Source organism: Salvelinus alpinus, chromosome 3, assembly GCF_045679555.1.
Source record: "Salvelinus alpinus chromosome 3, SLU_Salpinus.1, whole genome shotgun sequence".
In the NCBI taxonomy this organism is placed as follows: domain Eukaryota; kingdom Metazoa; phylum Chordata; class Actinopteri; order Salmoniformes; family Salmonidae; genus Salvelinus; species Salvelinus alpinus.
In genome coordinates this window covers 37,142,431-37,164,919 of record NC_092088.1, presented here as the reverse complement: position 1 = coordinate 37,164,919, position 22,489 = coordinate 37,142,431, and the positions used below count along the sequence as shown (strand labels likewise).

Below are 22,489 nucleotides of genomic sequence, written 5' to 3'. Positions count from 1 at the left end.
CCTCTCCCCTGAACGTGTGGCATGGCTAGAGTTGGATTTCCATGACATCTCATTTCTTTGCAGGAAAAGCTCAGTGCAAAAATCCCCCCTTTGCACACGGAAGCGTATGCATCGCAGCGCCAGCGAGAACGCAAGCGAGTCCGCACGCACAAAGAACTCCATGAGCAAACACGATACTCCTAGACTAGAATATACTGTTGGATGATACGCCTAGACTGTTGGAAACAGTTTTTTTTCCAACTCTGAAGTAGATGATCTTTAAAAGACTTGGTGGTTAGTCTTTAGCTGTATCTAATGTTTAATATACAATACCAGTCAAAAGTTTGGACACACCTACTCATTCCATTTTTTTTCTTTTCTATTTTCGACATTGTAGAGTAATAGTGAAGACATCAGCACAATGAAATAACACATGGAATCATGTAGTAACCAAAAAAAGTGTTATAGAAATCTAAATATATTTGAGATTCTTCAAAGTAGCCACCCTTTGCCTTGATGACAGCTTTGCACACTCTTGGCATTCTCTCAACCAGCTTCATGAGGTAGTCACCTGGAATGCATTTCAATTAACAGGTGTGGCTTGTTAAAAGTTAATTTGTGGAATTTCTTTCTTAATGCGTTTGAACCAATAAGTTGTGTTGTGACAAGGTAGGAGTGGTATACAGAAGATAGCCCTGTTTGGTAAGAGACCAAGTCCATATTATGGCAAGAAAAAATCTAATAAGCAAAAAGAAACCACAGTCCCTCGTTACTTTAAGACATGAAGGTCAGTCAATCTGGAAAATGTCAAGAACTTTTAAAGTTTCTTCAAGTACAGTCGCAAAAAACATCAAGCACTATGATGAAACTGACTCTCGTGAGGACCGCCACAGGAAAGGAAGACCCAGAGTTACCTCTGCTGCAGAGGATAAATTCATTAGAATAACTGCACCTCAGATTGCAGCTCAAATACAGTTGAAGTTGGAAGTTTACATACACCTTAGCCAAATACATTTAAACTCAATTTTCACAATTCCTGACATCTAATCCTAGTAAAATCCCCTGTCTTAGCTCGGTTAGGATCACAACTTTGTTTTAAGAATGTGAAATTTCAGAATAATAGTAGAGTGATTTATTTCAGCTTTTATTTATTTCATCACATTCCTAGTGGATCAGAAGTTTACATACACTCAATTCAATTTTGGTAGCATTGCCTTTAAATTGTTTAACTTGGGTCAAACGTTTCGGATAGCCTTCCACAAGCTTCCCACAATAAGTTGGGTGAATTTTGGCCCATTCCTCCTGAAAGAGATGGTGTAACTGAGTCAGGTTTGTAGGCCTCCTTGCTCGCACACGCTTTTTCAGTTCTGCCCACAAATTTTCTATAGGATTGAGGTAAGGGCTTTGTGATGGCCACTCTAATACCTTGACTTTACCTTGACGTTGTCCTTAAGCCATTTTGCCACAACTTTGGAAGTATGCTTGGGGTCATTGTCCATTTGGAAGACCCATTTGCGGCCAAGCTTTAATTTCCTGACTGATGTCTTGAGATGTTGCTTCAATATATCCACATCATTTTCCTACCTCATGTTGCCATCAATTTTGTGAAGTGCACCAGTCCCTCCTGCAGCAAAGCACCCCCACAACATGATGCTGCCTCCCCCATGCTTCACGGTTGGGATGGTGTTCTTCGGCTTGCAAGCCTCCCCCTTTTTCCTCCAAACATAACGATGGTCATATGGCAAAACGGTTATATTTTTGTTTCATCAGACCAGAGGACATTTCTCCAAAAAGTATGATCTTTGTCCCCATGTGCAGTTGCAAACTGTAGGCTGGCTTTTTTATGGCGGTTTTGGAGCAGTGGCTTCTTCCTTGCTGAGCGGCCTTTCAGGTTATGTCGATATAGGACTTGTTTTACTGTGAATATAGATACTTTTGTACCTGTTTCCTCCAGCATCTTCACAAGGTCCTTTGCTGTTGTTCTGGGATTGATTTGCACTTTTCGCACCAAAGTACGTTCATCTCTAGGAGACAGAACACGTCTCCTTCCTGAGCGGTATGACGGCTGAGTGGTCCCATGGTGTTTATACTTGCGTACTACTGATTGTACAGATGAACGTGGTACCTTCAGGCATTTGGAAATTGCTCCCAAGGATGAACCAGACTTGTGGAGGTCTACAATTTTTTTTCTGAGCTCTTGGCTGATTTCTTTTTATTTTCTCGTGATGTCAAGTCTTTGAGGCACTGAGTTTGAAGGTAGGCCTTGAAATGCATCCACAGGTACACCTCCAATTGACTCAAATGATGTCAATTAGCCTGTCAGAAGCTTCTAAAGCCTTGACATAATTTTATGGAATTTTCCAAGCTGTTTAAAGGCACAGTCAACTTAGTGTATGTAAATGTGTTACCCACTGGAATTGCGATACAGTGAACTATAAGTGAAATAATCTGTCTGTAAACAATTGTTTTAAAAATGAATTGTGTCATGCACAAAGTAGATGTCCTAACCGACTTGCCAAAGCTATAGTTTGTTAACAAGAAATTTGTAGAGTGGTTGAAAAATGAATTTTAATGACTCCAACCTAAGTGTATGTTAAATTCGACTTCAACTGTAAATGCTTCACAGAGTTCAAGTAAGAGACACATCTCAACATCAACTATTCAGAGGGGACTGCGTGAATCAGGCCTTCATAGTCGAATTGCTGCAAAGAAACCACTGCTAAAGGACACCAATAAGAAGAGACTTGCTTGGGGCAAGATACACAAGCAATGGACATTAGAGCGGTGGAAATCTGTCCTTTGGTCTGATGAGTCCAAATTAGAATTATTTTTGTTCCAACCACCGTGTCTTTGTGAGACGCTGAGTAAGTGAACAGATGATCTCCGCATGTGTGGTTTCCACCATGAAGCATGGAGGCGGTGGTGTTGGAGTGATTTGCTGGTGACGCTGTTGGTGATTTTATTTAGAATTGAAGTCACGCTTAACCAGCATGGCAACCACAGCATTCTGCAGCGATACGCCATCCCATCTGGTTTGCGCTTAGTGGGACTATCATTTTTCAACAGGACAATGACCCAACACACCTCCAGGCTGTGTAAGGGCTATTTGACCAAGAAAGAGAGTGATGGAGTGCTGCATCAGATGACCTGGCCTCCACAATCACCTGACCTCAACCCAATTGAGATGGTTTGGGATGAGTTGGAGTGAAGGAAAAGCAGCCAAAAAATGCTCAACATACAGTGGGGAGAACAAGTATTTGATACACTGCCAATTTTGCAGGTTTTCATACTTACAAAGCATGTAGAGGTCTGTAATTTTTAACTTACAGTGGGGAGAACAAGTATTTGATACACTGCCGATTTTGCAGGTTTTCCTACTTACAAAGCATGTAGAGGTCTGTAATTTTTATCATAGGTACACTTCAACTGTGAGAGACGGAATCTAAAACAAAAATCCAGAAAATCACATTGTATGATTTTTAAATAATTAATTTGCATTTTATTGCATGACATAAGTATTTGATCACCTACCAACCAGTAAGAATTCCGGCTCTCACAGACCTGTTAGTTTTTCTTTAAGAAGCCCTCCTGTTCTCCACTCATTACCTGTATTAACTGCACCTGTTTGAACTCGTTACCTGTATAAAAGACACCTGTCCACACACTCAATCAAACAGATTCCAACCTCTCCACAATGGCCAAGACCAGAGAGCTGTGTAAGGACATCAGGGATAAAATTGTAGACCTGCACAAGGCTGGGATGGGCTACAGGACAATAGGCAAGCAGCTTGGTGAGAAGGAAACAACTGTTGGCGCAATTATTAGAAAATGGAAGAAGTTCAAGATGACGGTCAATCACCCTCGGTCTGGGGCTCCATGCAAGATTTCACCTCGTGGGGCATCAATGATCATGAGGAAGGTGAGGGATCAGCCCAGAACTACACGGCAGGACCTGGTCAATGACCTGAAGAGAGCTGGGACCACAGTCTCAAAGAAAACCATTAGTAACACACTACGCCGTCATGGATTAAAATCCTGCAGCGCACGCAAGGTCCCCCTGCTTAAGCCAGTGCATGTCCAGGCCTGTCTGAAGTTTGCCAATGACCATCTGGATGATCCAGAGGAGGAATGGGAGAAGGTCATGTGGTCTGATGAGACAAAAATAGAGCTTTTTGGTCTAAACTCCACTCGCCGTGTTTGGAGGAAGAAGAAGTATGAGTACAACCCCAAGAACACCATACCAACCGTGAAGCATGGAGGTGGAAACATCATTCTTTGGGGATGCTTTTCTGCAAAGGGGACAGGACGACTGCACCGTATTGAGGGGAGGATGGATGGGGCCATGTATCGCGAGATCTTGGCCAACAACCTCCTTCCCTCAGTAAGAGCATTGAAGATGGGTCGTGGCTGGGTCTTCCAGCATGACAACGACACTGAAGCACACAGCCATGGCAACTAAGGAGTGGCTCCGTAAGAAGCATCTCAAGGTCCTGGAGTGGCCTAGCCAGTCTCCAGACCTGAACCCAATAGAAAATCTTTGGAGGGAGCTGAAAGTCCGTATTGCCCAGCGACAGCCCCGAAACCTGAAGGATCTGGAGAAGGTCTGTATGGCGGAGTGGGCCAAAATCCCTGCTGCAGTGTGTGCAAACCTGGTCAAGAACTACAGGAAATGTATGATCTCTGTAATTGCAAACAAAGGTTTCTGTACCAAATATTAAGTTCTGCTTTTCTGATGTATCAAATACTTATGTCATGCAATAAAATGCAAATTAATTACTTAAAAATCATACAATGTGATTTTCTGGATTTTTGTTTTAGATTCCGTCTCCCACAGTTGAAGTGTACCTATGATAAAAATGACAGACCTCTACATGCTTTGTAAGTAGGAAAACCTGCCAAATCGGCAGTGTATCAAATACTGTATGTGGGAACTCCTTCAAGACTGTTGGAAAAGCATTCCAGGTGACGCTGGTTGAGAGAATGCCAAGAGTGCAACGCTGTCATCAAGGCAAAGGTTACTACATGATTCTTCAAAGTAGCCACCGAACACTTTTTTGGGTTACTACATGATTCCATGTGTGTTATTTCATAGTTTTGATGTCTTCACTATTATTCTACAATGTAGAAAAAAGTACAAATAAAGATAAACCCTTGAATGAACTTTTGACTGGTCCTGTATGTTAGACTTGTGTAGTTTTGCTCCTGGAGTTTTGTGACTGTGTCAGCGCCAGCATCATGACTTCTCTCTACAGGAGGGCCCTGCCCAGCGCAGCGACTCGAAGTGATGCCTTAGACCAGACACGGGGAATGGAGCAGCAGTATCTCCTTTAGCCAGCAGCACCTTTCTCAGACCAAGCCTTTACTCCTCCAATATACACCTGTAACTCATATTCCTCTGTCTTTTAAAAGAAAACATTCTTTGTGCTATACTCTCATAAAAACAGATGTGATGATTTGCTACTTTTGCTACTGCTGTTCACTGTTCACTGTCATTTTTAGTAATGTTACTTCCATGTCTTGGACCATTGGCTGGTTTAACCTTACTTTGACACCCAGCTGTTGTTGGTGCCACAGTGTCTTAGCAGTAGCAAACGAGCTCTGAGACATTGAATGCAGAGACCGTGCCTGATGTCAGTTATACTGAACCTTTCTGTTTTGATCCCTCGACAGAGATTGTTGCCAATCGACGGGGCAAACGATCTTTTCTTCCAGCCTCCTCCCGCACTGCCAACATCCAAAATCTATTCCATCAGGCCCTACTATGCTAAAGATGAGGTAAGGAGAGTTTTTATGGCACCTTTGCCCTACATCAGTAGTAATTAGTTTTAGGCTGGACCTAAGAAACAAAACCCATTTTTTCCCCAAAAATAATAGAATGCCATGTTTTGAGTTTAATTATGTTACTGGTCTGTGCGGCCTATATGGCTGTGGCATGCACGTGAAATCTGTGTGTCTGTGTGTGGGTGTTATTTCCCTGTATGCAGTCAGTGATTAGCTGAACAGACTGGGTGTAACTACATGCTATTGGTATCTGAGCTGTCCTCACTTAAACACTGCTTTGAGGTTCATCGGTAGGCCTGTTTACCCATTCTGCACTGTCAGCGGGTCTCCTCCATTCCTGTGTGTGTGCGCGTCATGCGAGTCCTTTCTAACTGCTCGTGTGTTCCAGCATGCGGTTTATAAGATCTGCAGAGAGATGTACTCTGAAGGAGTGGAGGAAGTGCCCTTCTCTGGAGAGGAGCCAGACCTCATAGGCGACAGGTAAGAACTTTTTTTTTTCGTTGTCATCTAACATTTATTTTGAAAACGATGAAAGTGGAGACAATTCACCCTAATGTGAATTGTTTCTCCAGGTTAGTAGGAGGGTTCCTGAACCTGAGTCCAGACTATGGGTTTGTCCTGGAGGACGAGGAGGGGATCTGTGGTTACGCTCTGGGCACTGTGGACGTCAAGCCCTTTGTCAAGAAGTGTAAAATGAGCTGGATCCCCTCCATGCAGGAGAAATACAACAAGCCCGACTGCCAGAAGGACCTCTCTGAGGCTGAGGTAGGAGACTGGGTTGACGGAGTCTCTTTCGCTTGACTGTTTTTATTCTAGTTCTGTGATACTTTTTTATATATATATTTTAGTTGTGCCATGAACATGATATCTGGTTGTCTTACCTACTTTGGTCGAATGCACAAATACCCCTTTCACACTACTGAACTGGGCTGGCCTGGTTACGCATCCACCATAGTTTCTGGTAAGGACGATGTCAAAGGAAAATAACCGAGACCGCTCAGTACAGTTCAGGTGGGCATGGTAGTGTGACGGGTATTATTGTACATTGCTCTAGATGAGAGTGTCTGTTAAATTACTAAAATGGCAAACAATCTCTCTCCATCTCCCGTAGAAGATGATGTTGAGTTTCCATGAGGAGGAGGAGGGCCTCCCAGAATCGTTCCTCTCCAACTTCCCGTCCCTCATCAAAGTGGACATCCATGCCAAGGTCACCGACCCCAGCGTGGCCAAGAGCATGATGGGATGCCTGCTCTCTTCCCTAAAGGCCAATGGTAGGCGGAGTTGACAGAACCTGTCTTAATCAATCAAGCACATTAGCAAACGTCTATGATCCATTATCGAAAACTTCAGTCGTCCACATCGCAATTATAATGTATAAGGATGCTTGTCATGAGCATGTATGACCCCCTTATGTTGTATCGTCATCTCATAATGGTCCTAGCTAAATACCAGCCATTTTGAGTCTGTTGAAAATGTCCTACGTAGAGAGACGTAACATTATTAGCCTTATAATAGTATATAAAGGCTCATACATGCTTATAACAAATTCTAACACATATCTGCAGGTTTTAAGTAGTGTTACCATAACTGTTATGTTGCTAAGCTGTTTACTCTTTCCCCCCAGGTTCCATTGGTGCGTTCTGTGAGGTGCGTCAGGCAGACAAGAGGATGATGGACTTCTACAGTAAGCTTGGCTGCTTCGAGGTTGCCAAGATGGAGGGCTTCCCCAAAGACATAATCATCATGGGCCGCAGCCTTTGAGAACAACTACAACATCATCAACACGGGACGCAGCTTCTGAGACAGTTTAGCCTTGCTAACCAAGCAACCATGGAGCTGTATAGAAAGCTTAAGTCAGCCAGGCTAAGGATCACTGTCTGTTACCTTTACAAAACAACCAATACTTGATGATTTTATACTTCAACCACCTGGACTAGACAAGGCTAGAGACAGCCTGTTTTTAGACAGTGTTCAGAAATATCGCATCTTGTACAGATTCACTGTGCTGCCGCTAAAGGCCAAGAGCTCTGCCGGATTGAAACAGAATCCAAAACTGTTAAGAGCCACAGAGGTTATCTGTAAAGCCCTGTGTGTGTTGATTTGAGCCAAGATGGCGGACGGTTTCCCTCTGTCTTTGGTCTCCAGAATGGAGGTGATGACTGTTCCCCGTGCGGCTGCAGGAAGTAGGAGCTGGTCAGGTGCCATCCACTCCCATTAGCCTTTCAGACCATTCGACTTGACTGTCAGTAGCCGCGAGTGGGGGTCTGTCTGTGTCTCACACAGACACAGTCAGGGGGTCTATTGAGATATTACTCCATCTGAAATTGCTCCCCGTGTAACACATTACTTTTGTCTGGTTAAAGGTAGTGCAGTGTATAGAGAATAGGGAGTTATTTGAGACTTGGTAGTAGATCATGACACTACACCCTAGTATAGGCCTAGCTGACTGGGTGCTGGTTGGGGAAAAGGGGCCTTTAAAGTATATTACAGTTTTCTCCTGCACCACCTCTTCAAACAGGTGGTCCTCCTAGCTAACAGAGTGGAGAGTGGTTTATGATTCCACCTATACTGTTTTCTAGTGCATCCATTTCACTCTTGAGTTTGAAAAATTGTATCTTTCTGGTGTGTTACAGATTCCTCAATAGTTTACCTAACCAAGACATGCAGATGAAATCATATGTTTGAGTGTTCGAGGAAACTTCTGAAAACTTAAGTAACGAGTTGTTTTCTTGAAACCCACCTGAGTAGAAATGGATAACCTTGAAGAGAGAGAAAGGAATATGTGGAAGTTGTCACTTATGTTATGTTTTGTTTATTCCCTTAACCCTTTGCTTTTGGCCATGTTTTTTACTAGGGATGTAACGATTTACCAATACGCATCGGTCCCCGATTTTAAAATGTTTTAAGATATAAGTGTACCGGTCCACGGACCCCAAACCGATCCAAATGTAGCATGCATCGGTCAGAAAACGATTTAAACGTTACAAATTGCCGGTTCACCAAAATGTTTTGCTCATATTACATTCTTTCTACCTTCTGAAAATACTTCTCAACTTTTGTGACAACTGATGCGTCGTCTTTCCTTCAGTGTCGAACTGCATGTAACTGTGTTGACAGTCATTGATCTACAAGTCATTTTGCATGCCGAACAACCCCAGGCAATATCAGTAGCCTAGTCAAACTGATACCCTTTACAGACAGACTTTACGGTATGTTGCCTGTAAAAAATTAAAATAAAAAAAAACAGGCAATGTTTTTAGGGCCCAATTCATAGTCACATTTTTACCACATTCTTGCCAGGATAAGCCTTTTTTATATCTCCCGTGCACATGCCGGCAAGTGTGGGAGTAGACGTGGGGCCAATGTGGGTGGACATCCTATTTTAATAAATCCATTGAATATACGCCATCACAAATAAATCCATTATTAATTAGTTTTAGGCTGGACCTAAGAAACAAAACCCATTTTTTCCCCAAAAATAATAGAATGCCATGTTTTGAGTTTAATTATGTTACTGGTCTGTGCGGCCTATATGGCTGTGGCATGCACGTGAAATCAATATTTATTTTGTTAATTAAACAGACGAAATATACTTGGCCTACATTATTGCATGCTAAATGTTTCTGATCAGTGATGGATGAGCAAACCGATCGATGAGCTATACCACCTCCACTTATTTTCCCAGCCAGAGAATTAACCAAATATACAGACGAGATTCAGTGAAACAAAATCACATTGATTGATTAAGACAAGTCACAGGCTTTTGGTCGGGAGTAGGCCTAGGCTACTAGCAAAATAATTCACTTGTTAAGCTACATAACATGCTGGCAAAATTTTCTGATCGGTGCTAATAAATGACCCAACCAGACAAGATGATCATGAGCAGCACTCACCTCAACTTAGCTAACATTACCACAGCCTAATTGTAGTTAACCAATATCCAGAGGTTCGGTGAAAATAAAAATCTGACATTGATTTATCAAGACCCCATGCTTGTCTCAAAGCAGTGCGAAACGGTGTTGAAATAGTTGACCACACGCATGTAGGCTGCTGCGTCAATGAAATGTATTATAACAGTTGGATGACGGAGTTTCAGTAAGCAACAATTTGATGCCTTCAATTGGATTAGCCTACTTTATTCCAATATTTTTGTCATTCGGTGATGTCTATTCCAACGATAATTCTTTATGGATCCATCCAGTTATAGTTAAGGAAACTGTGTATATGGTGGGCTATGCGAAGGTGGGTGAAGTGACATGTCTCGCAAAGTTTAGAACTGCCAGGATGATAGTAGTAACTGGTGGTGCCTAGCAACCATCAAGAACTTAAGAGCGTGCCAATGCCGCCTCAGCATTACGGCTACATTTCATACTAAGCCGTAGGCAGAACTGTACCGCAACCAAGTCGCCAGCAATAGCTTTCATATATAAAGAGAAGTCGGCAAAAAGTTATCGGGATGCTAAATGAAAAAGCAGGAAAAACATCTTGGTTTGGAAGGTGTATGAGAAGGGTGCAATTGCGGCCCGCAATTCGTGGCGTTCCTGTATGTTGGTATTCCTGCATCTGCATATTCAGGATAAGAATGCCCACATTCAGGAATGCCCCAAATTGCAGATGGATTTACACACTGTTGGTCAAACTGCGCACAGTGCCCAGTTTTGCACAAGGTAGGCGACCTGTTCCTGCTCTTGCACATCTGTGCGGCACCTTCAGCATGCAAATGCTAAAATGGCTTGCATGATATTAGGCTTTATTAGTTGAGTGACAACCTATGTAATTTGCTACGTTATTGCTATCTATGTGCTGTTGAAAATTGTGTTTTACCGGAATAAAAGTAAGCTACCAGAGACAACTCATCTGGCTATACCTGCTGAACAGGGCTTACACTAGATTTTGTTTTGATTATTCAGGTTCACCATCAGCAATAGTTTTGATAGTTTTACTTTAAACGATCAGTGTAGATGGTCATTTTTAGATATACAGGGTAAATTTGATAATTTCATGACAAGGACACCAATCACTTTTGCGAGGCATGGTCGATGCAAGAGGATATCACTCCAAATGGTCAAAACCATTTGATTTTGAAAGAAAGTTGTGCTATATATTCATTGCCTATGTCATAGCTAATTTGTGAACAATAAATATTGATACATTGCTAGCTCTAACACTTAATCTGCTAAATTTCTCAATTTTGATTTCAGAAACAGTGGGGGGACAAAAAACATGGTAGTGGGGTGGTAGATGCCTAGTCTCCTTTATGGCTCATCTCAGGTGCCTGCATAGTACATACACCGCATAGAAATACATAATTTACACAAACACACACACACAGAGGCCCAGCTCATTAGCTCCATCAACAGCAGATTTTAATTTAGAATGGAAAATGAATGTGTTTATGCAACAAATGTTAGTGCATCTCCTCGACCGAATCGCATCGATTCGTTCTCTAATCAAACCTAATGGCACAGAATTGTTTCAAACTAAAACGTATCGTTCCTGTATCGTATCTAGATACGTATAGAATCGTCTTAAAAAGGAAAGATGCACATCCCTATTTTTTACAGTATGTTTATATATTGCTTTTGTATTGCCTTTTGGTTCATTGCCTTTCTATATGATTTTTCTACCTGTGGATATCTCCAAGGGGCCTATTGCCCTGTACTGTAGCTCACAGGTGATTATCACGCACTCTTATCTACTGTCAATCCACCTGACATATACATAAGGGGACTTGAGAATGGGTGGGTTCATTTTAGCTATCTTGGTGCCCAGGGTGGGCTGAGTTTTGACATTTAATTACCATGGAATAATCTACCTTCCGGTACCCCAGGCGAGCTAAAAATGAACGCACCTTGCCTCAAGGGTGGGTCATCTGCTCTGAAAGGTCTCTAGATTCAGTCACAAATCCAGTGCTCTGGCTCTTAAGCCAAGAGAGATGAGCCAAATCTTAATGTTAGAAAATGTGAAAATAGGACGAAACAGTTTGCAGATGCTTTAGCACTCCCACTATAATACAGCTGCTCTATTTCTCAACTTCCCATGATGTGCTGAGGAATGCTAACCACTAACCAGAATCTTATCCAGGACATCATGTTCAGTTAGAAATATACTGTGTAGAACAGACGCGATTCCATGCAAAGCAGAATGAGGAACCATGTCGGCTCTGTACGCCACATTTCTATCTGCAACGTCCTACAACATTGCACTCACTTGAATACCATTGCTGCCCTTCTTAGGGTTGTTAAGCTAGAGTGACATTGACTGACTACCTTCACTGGCCCTGGCTGTGTCAAGAGAAATGGAGGGAGTGATATACTATACCTAGGCCTTTTGTATCTACATATGTGTTAAATGTTTTATACTCAAAGTGTTTCTCATTTTGCTGTTTTTGTTTATGTAAAGCGAGTAAAAAGCACTTTGATCCTAACATGAAGCCTTCTCTTTGTAACAGGAGGATCAGCCGTAGCTCATGTTGCTTTGTCCTAGCTGCCTGCCAATGTGATGTTTTGATACTGCTACATACAGTACATCTGTGCTGTGCATGATGCTTATTAGATTTGTTTGGTTTAGCAAACATCAGAAGAAAAAAATCACATCCATATTACAGTCTAGTTCACCGGGGGGAGTTGATAGCTTGATGCCCTTCCTCAACCTATGACGTCACCGCAGACAATAGACAAGTCAATTAAAACCTGTAAAGGAATAGGGGGGAAATAAGACAAGTATTTGGTTAGCTCATTTTTGTTTTCTGATTTTTGTCATTTCTCAATGAGCACAAGCCTGAATCAGTTGAAACATTTTAAACAGTAGTTAGATTGAAGTATTTGTCTTCTCTATTCAACACGTCACCCTCCGTACTATGTTATTCTGTGGTGGTCAAGTAAATTTCCCAGAGAGAATAAAACATGTATCCTTCCAGTTCTCCACTGATATTGAAGGATTCACTTTTCCATAACGTCAGACATTTTGTCATTGCTTGTGCTATTGTGACGACTGCTTTTTTTTCTGCCTCCTGATTTTGAAAGTATAGCTGCAGTTGAAAGGGATTATTGTAGGCCTGCATTTGATGATACATACATAGGGACATAGGTTTTTTTGAGGGGGACGTTTACTGATAATGTAACTCATTTCTGTAAAATGTGTATGTAAAAGGAAAATGATGGTTTATAATATTAATAAACAATGTAAAAAGTGTTTTGAGTAGTGTATTATTGTATGAACTCGTGAAAAATGTGTTATGATTACTGATATGACTGGGTGTTGAGTTATGTAAACAGCTGTAACTATTTAACAGGTATTGTGTAGACTACTGTATTTAGTATTTATTATTATCCCCATTCGTTATAGCCTAAGCAGCCGACAGTGCATGTGCACTATATCTGCACTAGGCTGGATGTGCCCAGTAATATACTCGTGTACCCCATGGACCGGCTCAAACAGAAAGCATCCTCCATTCAGGCTGCAAATTTCCCTCAACTAGTTTTAATTTCGAGAAGGTGGAAACATGGGTAGGCCTACTTTCTTTATGCACCACCATTTTTGAATGTTCTGACAATGCAGAATGTTGCACACATTTGGCTGAATGCGGTGTGCTACATCCTAAATTGTTAAAAAATACAAAAATGGTGTTTCATAAAGAAAGTACGCATATTTTCCTCGTTTTTTTCCTCCCTGACGCCAATAAATCTAGTCAAAAGAGGAAGATTATGACTTCTCCAGCCTGAATGAAGGATGCTTTATATATGAGCCGGTCCACGGGGGACACGAGTGTAGGTATTACCGGGAATTCACATCAAGCCTAGACGACCATGCATGGGCGCTAGATTTGCATCTGCTGTCAATGCTACATTAGCTGCTGCCTTGAGCAACTGTTCCTGGGGTCCAAACAGGAACTAAACAATTAGGCTACATCACAAAACAACAGCCTACTTCATAAATAAAATGATACGTCATACATGACATAGTTACATTACTCTTACTACAAAATTACAATCTAAAATGTACAGTACTACAATAATACAATATGTGTATGCGTGTATGTCTTCACAGTCCCGCGTTGTGCCCTGAAGTGTACAGTCGTGGCCAAAAGTTTTGAATGATACAAATATAAATTTCCACAAAGTTTGCTGCTTCAGTGTCTTTAGATATTTTTGTCAGATGTTACTATGGAATCCTGAAGTATAATTACAAGCATTTCATAAGTGTCAAAGGCTTTTATTGACAATTACATGAAGTTGATGCAAAGAGTCAATATTTGCAGTGTTGACCCTTCTTTTTCAAGACCTCTGCAATCTGCCCTGGCATGCTGTCAATTAACTTCTGGGCCACATCCTGACTGATGGCAGCCCATTCTTACATAATCAATGCTTGGAGTTTGTCAGAATTTGTGGGTTTTTGTTTGTCCACCCGCCTCTTGAGGATTGACCACAAGTTCTCAATGGGATTAAGGTCTGGGGAGTTTCCTGGCCATGGACCCAGAATATCGATGTTTTGTTCCCCAAGCCACTTAGTTATCACTTTTGTCTTATACCAAGGTGCTCCATCATGCTGGAAAAGGCATTGTTCGTCACCAAACTGTTCCTGGATGGTTGGGAGCAGTTGCTCTCGGAGAATGTGTTGGTACCATTCTTTATTCATGGCTGTGTTCTTAGGCAAAATTGTGAGTGAGCCCACTCCCTTGGCTGAGAAGCAACTCCACACATGAATGGTCTCAGGATACTTTACTGTTGGCATGACACAGGACTGATGGTAGCGCTCACCTTGTCTTCTCCGTACAAGCTTTTTTCCGGATGCCCCAAACAATCGAAAAGGGGATTCATCAGAGAAAATGACTTTACCCCAGTCCTCAGCAGTACAATCCCTGTACCTTTTGCAGAATATCAGTCTGTCCCTGATGTTTTTCCTGGAGAGAAGTGGCTTCTTTGCTGCCCTTCTTGCTACCAGGCCATCCTCCAAAAGTCTTTGCCTCACTGTGTGTGCAGATGCACTCACACCTGCCTGCTGCCATTCATGAGCAAGCTCTGTACTGGTGGTGCCCCGATCCCGCAGCTGAATCAACTTTAGGAGACGGTCCTGGCGCTTGCTGAACTTTCTTGGGCACCCTGAAGCCTTCTTCACAACAATTGAACCGCTCTCCTTGAAGTTCTTGATGATCCGATAAATGTTTGATTTAGGTGCAATCTTACTGGCAGCAATATCCTTGCCTGTGAAGCCCTTTTTGTGCAAAGCAATGATGACGGCACGTGTTTCCTTGCAGGTAACCATGGTTGACAGAGGAAGAACAATGATTCCAAGCACCACCCTCCTTTTGAAGCTTCCAGTCTGTTATTCGAACTCAATCAGCATGACAGAGTGATCTCCAGCCTTGTCGTCGTCAACACTCACACTTGTGTTAACGAGAGAATCACTGACATGTCAGCTGGTACTTTTGTGGCAGGGCTGAAATGCAGTGGAAATGTTTTTGGGGGATTCAGTTCATTTGCATGGCAAAGAGGGACTTTGCAATTAATCTGATCACTCTTCATAACATTCTGGAGTATATGCAAATTGCCATCATACAAACTGAGGCAGCAGACTTTGTGAAAATTAATATTTGTGTCATTCTCAAAGCTTTTGGCCACGACTATACATAGGATTCGATCACATTTCCATCCATAGTTTTTATTCGCGTAAAGTCATACCAAAGGTGTTTATAACTAACCCATAATAGACCAGTACCTGTCGTTTCCAATGGGAGCAAGTGAATCATAGTGGGCAGAACAAGCAAGTAAATAGCTGTAACTATGTAACAGGTATTATGTAGACTACTGTATTTAGTATTTATTAGGATCCCCATTAGTTGGGATGAGTTGGACCGCAGAGTGAATAAAAAGCAGCCAACACGTGCTCAGCATATATGGGAACTTCTTCAAGACTGTTTGAAAAGCATTTCAGGTGAAACTGGTTGAGAGAATGCCAAGAGTGTACAAAGGCTGTCATGAAGGCAAAGGGTGGCTACTTTGAAGAATCTCAAATCTCAAATATATTTTGATTTGTTTAACACTTGTTTGGTTACTACATGATATCATGTGTTATTCCATAGTTTTGATGTCTTCACTATTATTCTACAATGTAGAAAATAGTAAAAATAAAGAAAAACCCTTGAATGAGTATGTGTGTCCAAACTTTTGACTGGTACTGTATATAATAGCATCATGTAGAGTTCCGCACAGTCTACCCGCACTGTATCTGCCAGTTGTTGGCTAGGGCACACTTGCCAAGACCAAAGTAGGCATATTTGCTATTTAACGCAAAAGTGTTTGTGACAAAACTATCAGTAGAGTTGAACATGCGATGGAAACATATTAACTTTTTATTTGGTGCATGAAAACTTAAGTGAAAAATGTATGTTGTGTGCACTATGCAATCACACCCTGATTTTTAGCCACAAGTCCATTTGGTGGAAACACCACTGATGGGAAAATGCGAGTAAATACTTACGTATTTAAATACTTACGTTATGTGGATTCTAGAATATTCGCATGAAAATCTGTCGCCAATTGGATGGAAACCTAGTTTATGATAAGGAATTAGTTGTTCTAACTTCTTATATTGATAGACCAACAATAACTGATGCTGTAACAAGTAAACTCCAGACCCAAACCAAAGCCCGTTGGCCCCTCCCCTCCAAACACACGATGAAACGTATTTACGGCTGCGACGCGATTTGTTTTGACGTCATATGTTGCATCTCTTGAATGCGAGTCTGATCTTCCATCGAGCTAGCTAATACATTTACTTTATTTTCACACAATCAAAAATGTCGCACAGTCACGGAGAAGACGATTGCTGCTCGGAAGACCACGGGAGTGTTGGCCAATCGAGATTGGAGAGCTATGTATTCAGTAAGGATCACCTTTTCCAAAACAATCTGTCGTATAAAATTATTGGTAGCAGCACACGTGGGGATGCCATCACGTTGTATTTTGGATCTTGTTTGATTGCATTTTTTATTTTACAATGAGAGTAACCGATTTAGAGAGAAATATATTGTAAGAAAGACTGCTAAAATATATTTAGATTTTGTCATAATTATTATACACCACAACTGTACGCGCTAATGTTACATCCGTCTCTGAACCACACGTGTAACGTTAGCTAAAATTGCAACATTGTATCTTCGTAGGTTGTGAATTATCCTCCAAAGTACCGTTCTACACATTCCAAGGGGACGAAGAGGAGGATTTGGAACACTTTCTCGAGCTACGGACGGTGGGTTTTACTTTAAGCTAGCTAACTATATCACTTAACTCTCTTTACAATTAGACTAACTTTTTTCTAAGACATGATACTCATGACATTGGAACCAGTGGTATCAGGTGTGCCAGGATCCAGAGTTATGTTGCTCTAGCATAGCTTACATGCCTCTGATACAGAAACGTTAGTGAATCAATTATGTAATGCCTCTTCAAATCCACTGTATGATTCTATTTTGAGGGAGTGAAGTCCCTGCTTTACAAATATTGTATACATCTCTAGGTTTGCTTGGGAGAGGGAGCGAAGGAGGAGAGTAATGTGGTGGAGGTGACTGCTATGAACCACCAGGGGAAAACTATTTCTGTACCTGTCGCCAACCTCCATATCAACTGCCTGCCAATGGTGAGTGGCACACATACACCACCACCTACTTCAGACTGGGAGGGGAAGGAAACATGAGATTCAAAAGAAGACACTTCTACATTCTCCTACACACTGCTTATTTGTAAAGTTTCTGACTTTCCACATGTGGGAAATGAAACAATCTCATAATGCACTGGCCACCCGTAACACTGAGGTTTCAGATGTTTGTCTAGTTGTTAGGCATTTGTGTGGATCTGAAAGGGCTAGGGGTTGATTTTGGATTAAATGTCTGCCTTGCCGGTCTGCCTTGTGGTGTGTGTGTGTGGTTGGGAATCTCAATTGTCTTCCTCAGGTGAGTCTTGGGGAGTTTGAGCTGAAGGCCCCTGTCACCATTAGACTGAAGTCGGGTACCGGACCAGTGACCGTTAGCGGTCTGCACCTCATTGGTAAAATTATTGCTTTAATAATTGGCCTGTAAGGACATGATCATGACCACATATACATTAAAGGAGAAGATTCACCCATCATATGATGCAAAACTCGTCATACCGGCTGTATTTCTGCCTATTTGAGCGGCAATGGCTCAAATACACATGAAAACATGACCCTGGGAATGGGTACAGTGCTTAGAGATGCACAAAAAACTATATAACATTCAAAATAGATGAATCTTTTCTTTTAAAGGGATAGTCTAAGTTCTCTGACCTGTTGGCAGTGAGACAGAGTTAACAGTCCTAACCGAGGAACTGCTTTTTTCCTAGTGATTGATAACTTGTGTCCCCCTCTACCAGCCTCTGACAACGCTGACTCTGACTTGTCTAGTGAAGAAGAAGACTTGGACGAAGAGATAATCCCCATCAAACCAGCCAAAAAGAAACAGAAGTTGTAACGGGACTGGATATCTGATTAATAAATGTTTTGTTAGGGAATAAAGATTTTCTTGTACCAATAGGAAACATGAAATTCAGATTCTCTATCCCACTGCAAAGTTGTTTAGGAATGTGGGAAGAAAAATACCGGGGGGAAATTATGGATGAAAGGTGCACGAATATGGACCTCATTTTTGATCTTTGACTGTGGCCATGTTTGGGTTGTGGTTACTGAACCATGTCCTAGGGATTAGTCTACTCTCTTTGGCCTGTTGGAGCGAGCTCTTGTTTTCGGCTGCGGAAGTGTTTGGTTTCATTATAAAGAATCAATTGCAATGTATTAAATACAATCAAGATCCTAAGATGGTTTTATTATTGTAACAAGTGTTTGGTTGAGTGGAAATGGATAACTAAGCTTTTAGGCTGGGGCCCAATCCGATCGGAAACCGCATTCACTGTAAATGGTACATATGTCGGTTCAGTCAGAAAATACCTTTTAATTGTCAATGATCTAAAGCTGATCTGAATGAATCCCTGCCATAGTTTCCTACATACTTTCTTCACATGGTTACAGCACCATCAGTTGACTGAATTTTTTTACTATTGACTTTCAGAGTTGAAATGTACTCTTTGTTGGTGAAGTGGATATACATTCACGTTTGCATGCTATCGTTTATTTGGATAACATATTAAACCTAATTGTAAATGGGGTTTCCAGGTTGGTGGGGAAGGGGGTTGGAAAGGTGGGTGTTAATGTATTGGTTTTCTTGCTCTTCTGGCTGGGTTGGATTTGAACAAATCAGGATAAATAAGTTAGCCAGGTAGCTTTGAGAAACTCTCAAGCTAACATTGAACATAGGTTATTGAAAGTAGCCGCACAAAAAAAATATGGTCAGTTTTGTACTATTTAGGGAAATGAAAGCTGGCTAATTAATTGATCATTTGAGATATTACCTTTGAACATTTTTGTTGTACATTTTCAGATTCTATAAATAAAAACACTTTTGGTATTATTAAGTCTCATTTATTGGCTTTTTATCAAATCAATTGTACATTTCTGAGTCTGACATCTCATGTTATGCCCAGTGTTGATTGGCCATCAGAGGCTATGGTATTTCATTGAATTGTGTTATTCTTAAGATATGCCCTGCCCCTTCACACACAAACAATAGGCAGACGTACCCTTACACATTGCTCTAGGTGTAAGACAGGGTTTCACAAACTCGGTCCTGGGCCCCCCTGGGTGCACGTGTTGGTTTTTGCCCTAGTGCTACTCAGCGGATTCAAATAATCAAAGCTTGATGGTGGGTTGGTTATTTGAATCAGCTGGTTAGTGCTAGGGCAAAAAACTAAATGTGCACCTAGTGGGGGCCCCAGGACCGAGTTTGGGAAACCCTGGTATAAGGCATTCCATTTGGCTTAAATGCAGGCACTTGATAAACGCAGCCCAGTTTCAAAGGCTAATAGATGTGTTTCTCTTTCCAGATATTTATTGGTTTTGAGGGGAATCTGGCTGAATGTAATTTATGGAAGAGAACTTTGAGAGCTTTAGGAATAGTTTCACACATAGAAGACATTTGTTTTCCCTCACTTTAAAGGCTTGCAGAAGTACTATGGCTAATAGCAGGACATGGCTGAGAACTGTAGGAGGGTAGATCAGACATGATTGACTTCATAAAATTAAAACAACCAATACATATCTACTAATAGATGAGAAATATGAACACTAGGGGGCCTAACAGATAACTGCCTGTGTGAAAACCACTAAACAGAAATCCTCTGCACAGACAGCTGTTGGTTCTAACTCTACAGAATAGATCCAATGCCTTAGTGTGTTTGTCTGACATCCCTTCAACATGTAACTCACCATACAAAACAATGCTATTTTGCATATAAACATGATTTCTATCTCTCCAGTTATGCAGTATATCTCCACTCCAGTAAACGTATCAAGCAGCCACTTAAAATCAAAGTATTCTAACAAGATCGATATTACAAAAATACATCTTCTCTGACAGGGAAATATTGTAACTATGTAACAGACTGATCTATACGATAATGATGTGTCCTTGGCAGTGATGATTTTAGCACGTAAATCTTGGTGGGGCAAAAAATATATATAATTTGTGGGATGCATGCAAGCACATCCACTACACAACACTAAACAATACATTAGTTGCACTATAATGGTGACAAATGGTGCCCACAAACTGTTAGGGACTACATAAAGCTGTCCCAACAGCAGTCCCAACACCTTACCGCTGCTACACCTGGCTATCAGCGGAGCCTTGTCTGGCAGCAAAACAAGTCAGCCTCATTTACTGCCTTTAAAAAAAGCATAGCTGATATGGCTGACTTGCTTTAACAAATGTGGGTTCTACTGACAATTGAGATGTACACACTATGGCATAAGGGGACGACAAGCGAATAAGAGGAAATCCGTCATTTCGATTAAGACATTAATGAGCGAGCTAGGACGTACGTAGTCAATATAACAATATAACAAAGCTCTAACAATATTTGATGATTACCCTTCTCAAAAACAGGTTATAGACTACATGTGCACCACCAAGTCAGAACAGTGGGAGAAATTAAGAGGTGAAATTAGACCAAATTATTAGGGTGAGGCACATGGGCTACTAACAGCTTACTACACAACATACACATTACTTTCTTAGCTACAGTATGCATACCTCTCTGGCATATTACATAATTTTTGCAAATCAGATTTTATTTGTCACATGCGCCGAATACAACAGGAGTAGACGTTACAGTGAAATGCTTACTTACAAGCTCTTAACCAACAATGCAGTTTTAAGAAAATGCCTAAAAAAGTAAGAAATAACAATAACAAATCATTAAAAAGAGCAGTAGTAAATAACAATAGCGGGGCAAAATACAGGGGGTACCAGTACAGGGTCAATGTGCGGGGGCACCGATGTCGAGGTAATTGAGGTAACATGTACATGTAGGTAGAGTTATAAAGTGACTATGCATACATAATAACAGAGAGTAGCAGCAGCATATAATAGGGGGGAAGGGGGCATGCAAATAGTCTGGGTAGCCATTTGATTAGCTGTTCAGGAGTCTTATGGCTTGGGGGTAGAAGCTGTTTAGAAGCTTCTTGGACCTAGACTTGTGCTCCGGTACCGCTGGCCGTGCGGTAGCAGAGAGAATAGTCTATGACTAGGTTGGCTGAAGACTTTGACAATTTTTAGGGCCTTCTTCTGACACTGCCTGGTATAGAGGTCCTGGATGGCAGGAAGCTTGGCCCCGGTGATGGACTGGGCCGAACGCACTACTCTCTGTAGTGCCTTGTGGTCAGAGGCCGACCAATTGCCGTACCAGGCAGTGATGCAACCCGTCAGGATGCTCTTGATGGTGCAGCTGTAAAACCATTTGAGGATCTGAGAACCCATGCCAAATCTTTTCAGTCTCCTGAGGGGGAATAGGTTTTGTCGTGCCCTCTTCACAACGGTCTTGGTGTGCTTGGACCATGTTAGTTTGTGGATGATGTGGACGCCAAGGAACTTGAAGCTCTCAACCTGCTCCACCACGTCAATGAGAATGGGGGCGTGCTCTGTCCTCCTTTTCCTGTAGTCCACAATCATCCCCTTTGTCTTGATCACTTTGAAGGAGAGGTTGTCTTTGCACCACACGGTCAGGTCTCTGACCTCCTCCCTATGGGCTGTCTCATCGTCGTCATTGATCGGCCTACAACTGTTGTGTCATCTCCAAACTTAATGATGGTGTTGGAGTCGTGCCTGGCCATGCAGTCGTGGGTGAACAGGGAGTACAGGAGGGGATTGAGCACGCACCCCTGAGGGGAACCCGTGTTGAGGATCAGCGTGGCAGATGTGTTGTTGCCTACCCTTACCACCTGGGGACGGCCCGTTAAGAAGTCCAGGATCCAGTTGCAGAGGGAGGTGCTTAGTCCCAGGGTCCTTAGCTTAGTGATGAGCTTTGAGGGTACTATGGTGTTGAACGCTGAGCTGTAATCAATGAATAGCATTCTCACATGGGTGTTCCTTTTGTCTAGATGTGAAAGGGCAGTGTGGAGTGCAATAGAGATTGCATCATCTGTGGATCTGTTGGTGCGGTATGCAAATTGAGTGGGTTTCTGGGATAATGGTGTTGGTGTGAGCCATGACCAGCCTTTCAAAGAATTTCATGACTACAGACGTGAGTTCTACTTGTCAGTAATTATTTAGGCAGGTTACGTTAGTGTTCTTGGGCACTATGGTGGTCTGCTTGAAACATGT

General features: G+C 41.8%; 2 protein-coding genes across 2 annotated transcripts in view; both read left to right on the top strand.

Annotated features, from left to right (window-relative positions):
- The window catches only part of oga (O-GlcNAcase), a 39,804-nt gene extending 26,850 nt beyond the window's left edge, over nucleotides 1–12,954 (top strand). Inside the window, exons 14-18 of the mRNA XM_071392651.1 lie at nucleotides 5,650–5,754; nucleotides 6,149–6,240; nucleotides 6,333–6,525; nucleotides 6,872–7,031; nucleotides 7,385–12,954. Coding sequence (XP_071248752.1) covers nucleotides 5,650–5,754; nucleotides 6,149–6,240; nucleotides 6,333–6,525; nucleotides 6,872–7,031; nucleotides 7,385–7,521 — 687 coding nt within the window. The 3' untranslated portion in view covers nucleotides 7,522–12,954. The remainder of the gene's footprint in view (nucleotides 1–5,649; nucleotides 5,755–6,148; nucleotides 6,241–6,332; nucleotides 6,526–6,871; nucleotides 7,032–7,384) is intronic.
- Nucleotides 12,955–16,462: 3,508 nt separating this feature from the next.
- On the top strand, nucleotides 16,463–19,240 carry npm3 (nucleophosmin/nucleoplasmin, 3). Its single transcript, XM_071392652.1, has 5 exons — nucleotides 16,463–16,643; nucleotides 16,925–17,010; nucleotides 17,278–17,397; nucleotides 17,711–17,804; nucleotides 18,150–19,240. The coding sequence occupies exons 1-5, from the start codon at nucleotides 16,559–16,561 to the stop codon at nucleotides 18,245–18,247; spliced, it is 483 nt and encodes a 160-aa protein (XP_071248753.1). The 5' UTR covers nucleotides 16,463–16,558; the 3' UTR covers nucleotides 18,248–19,240.
- The last annotated feature ends 3,249 nt before the right edge of the window (nucleotides 19,241–22,489 follow it).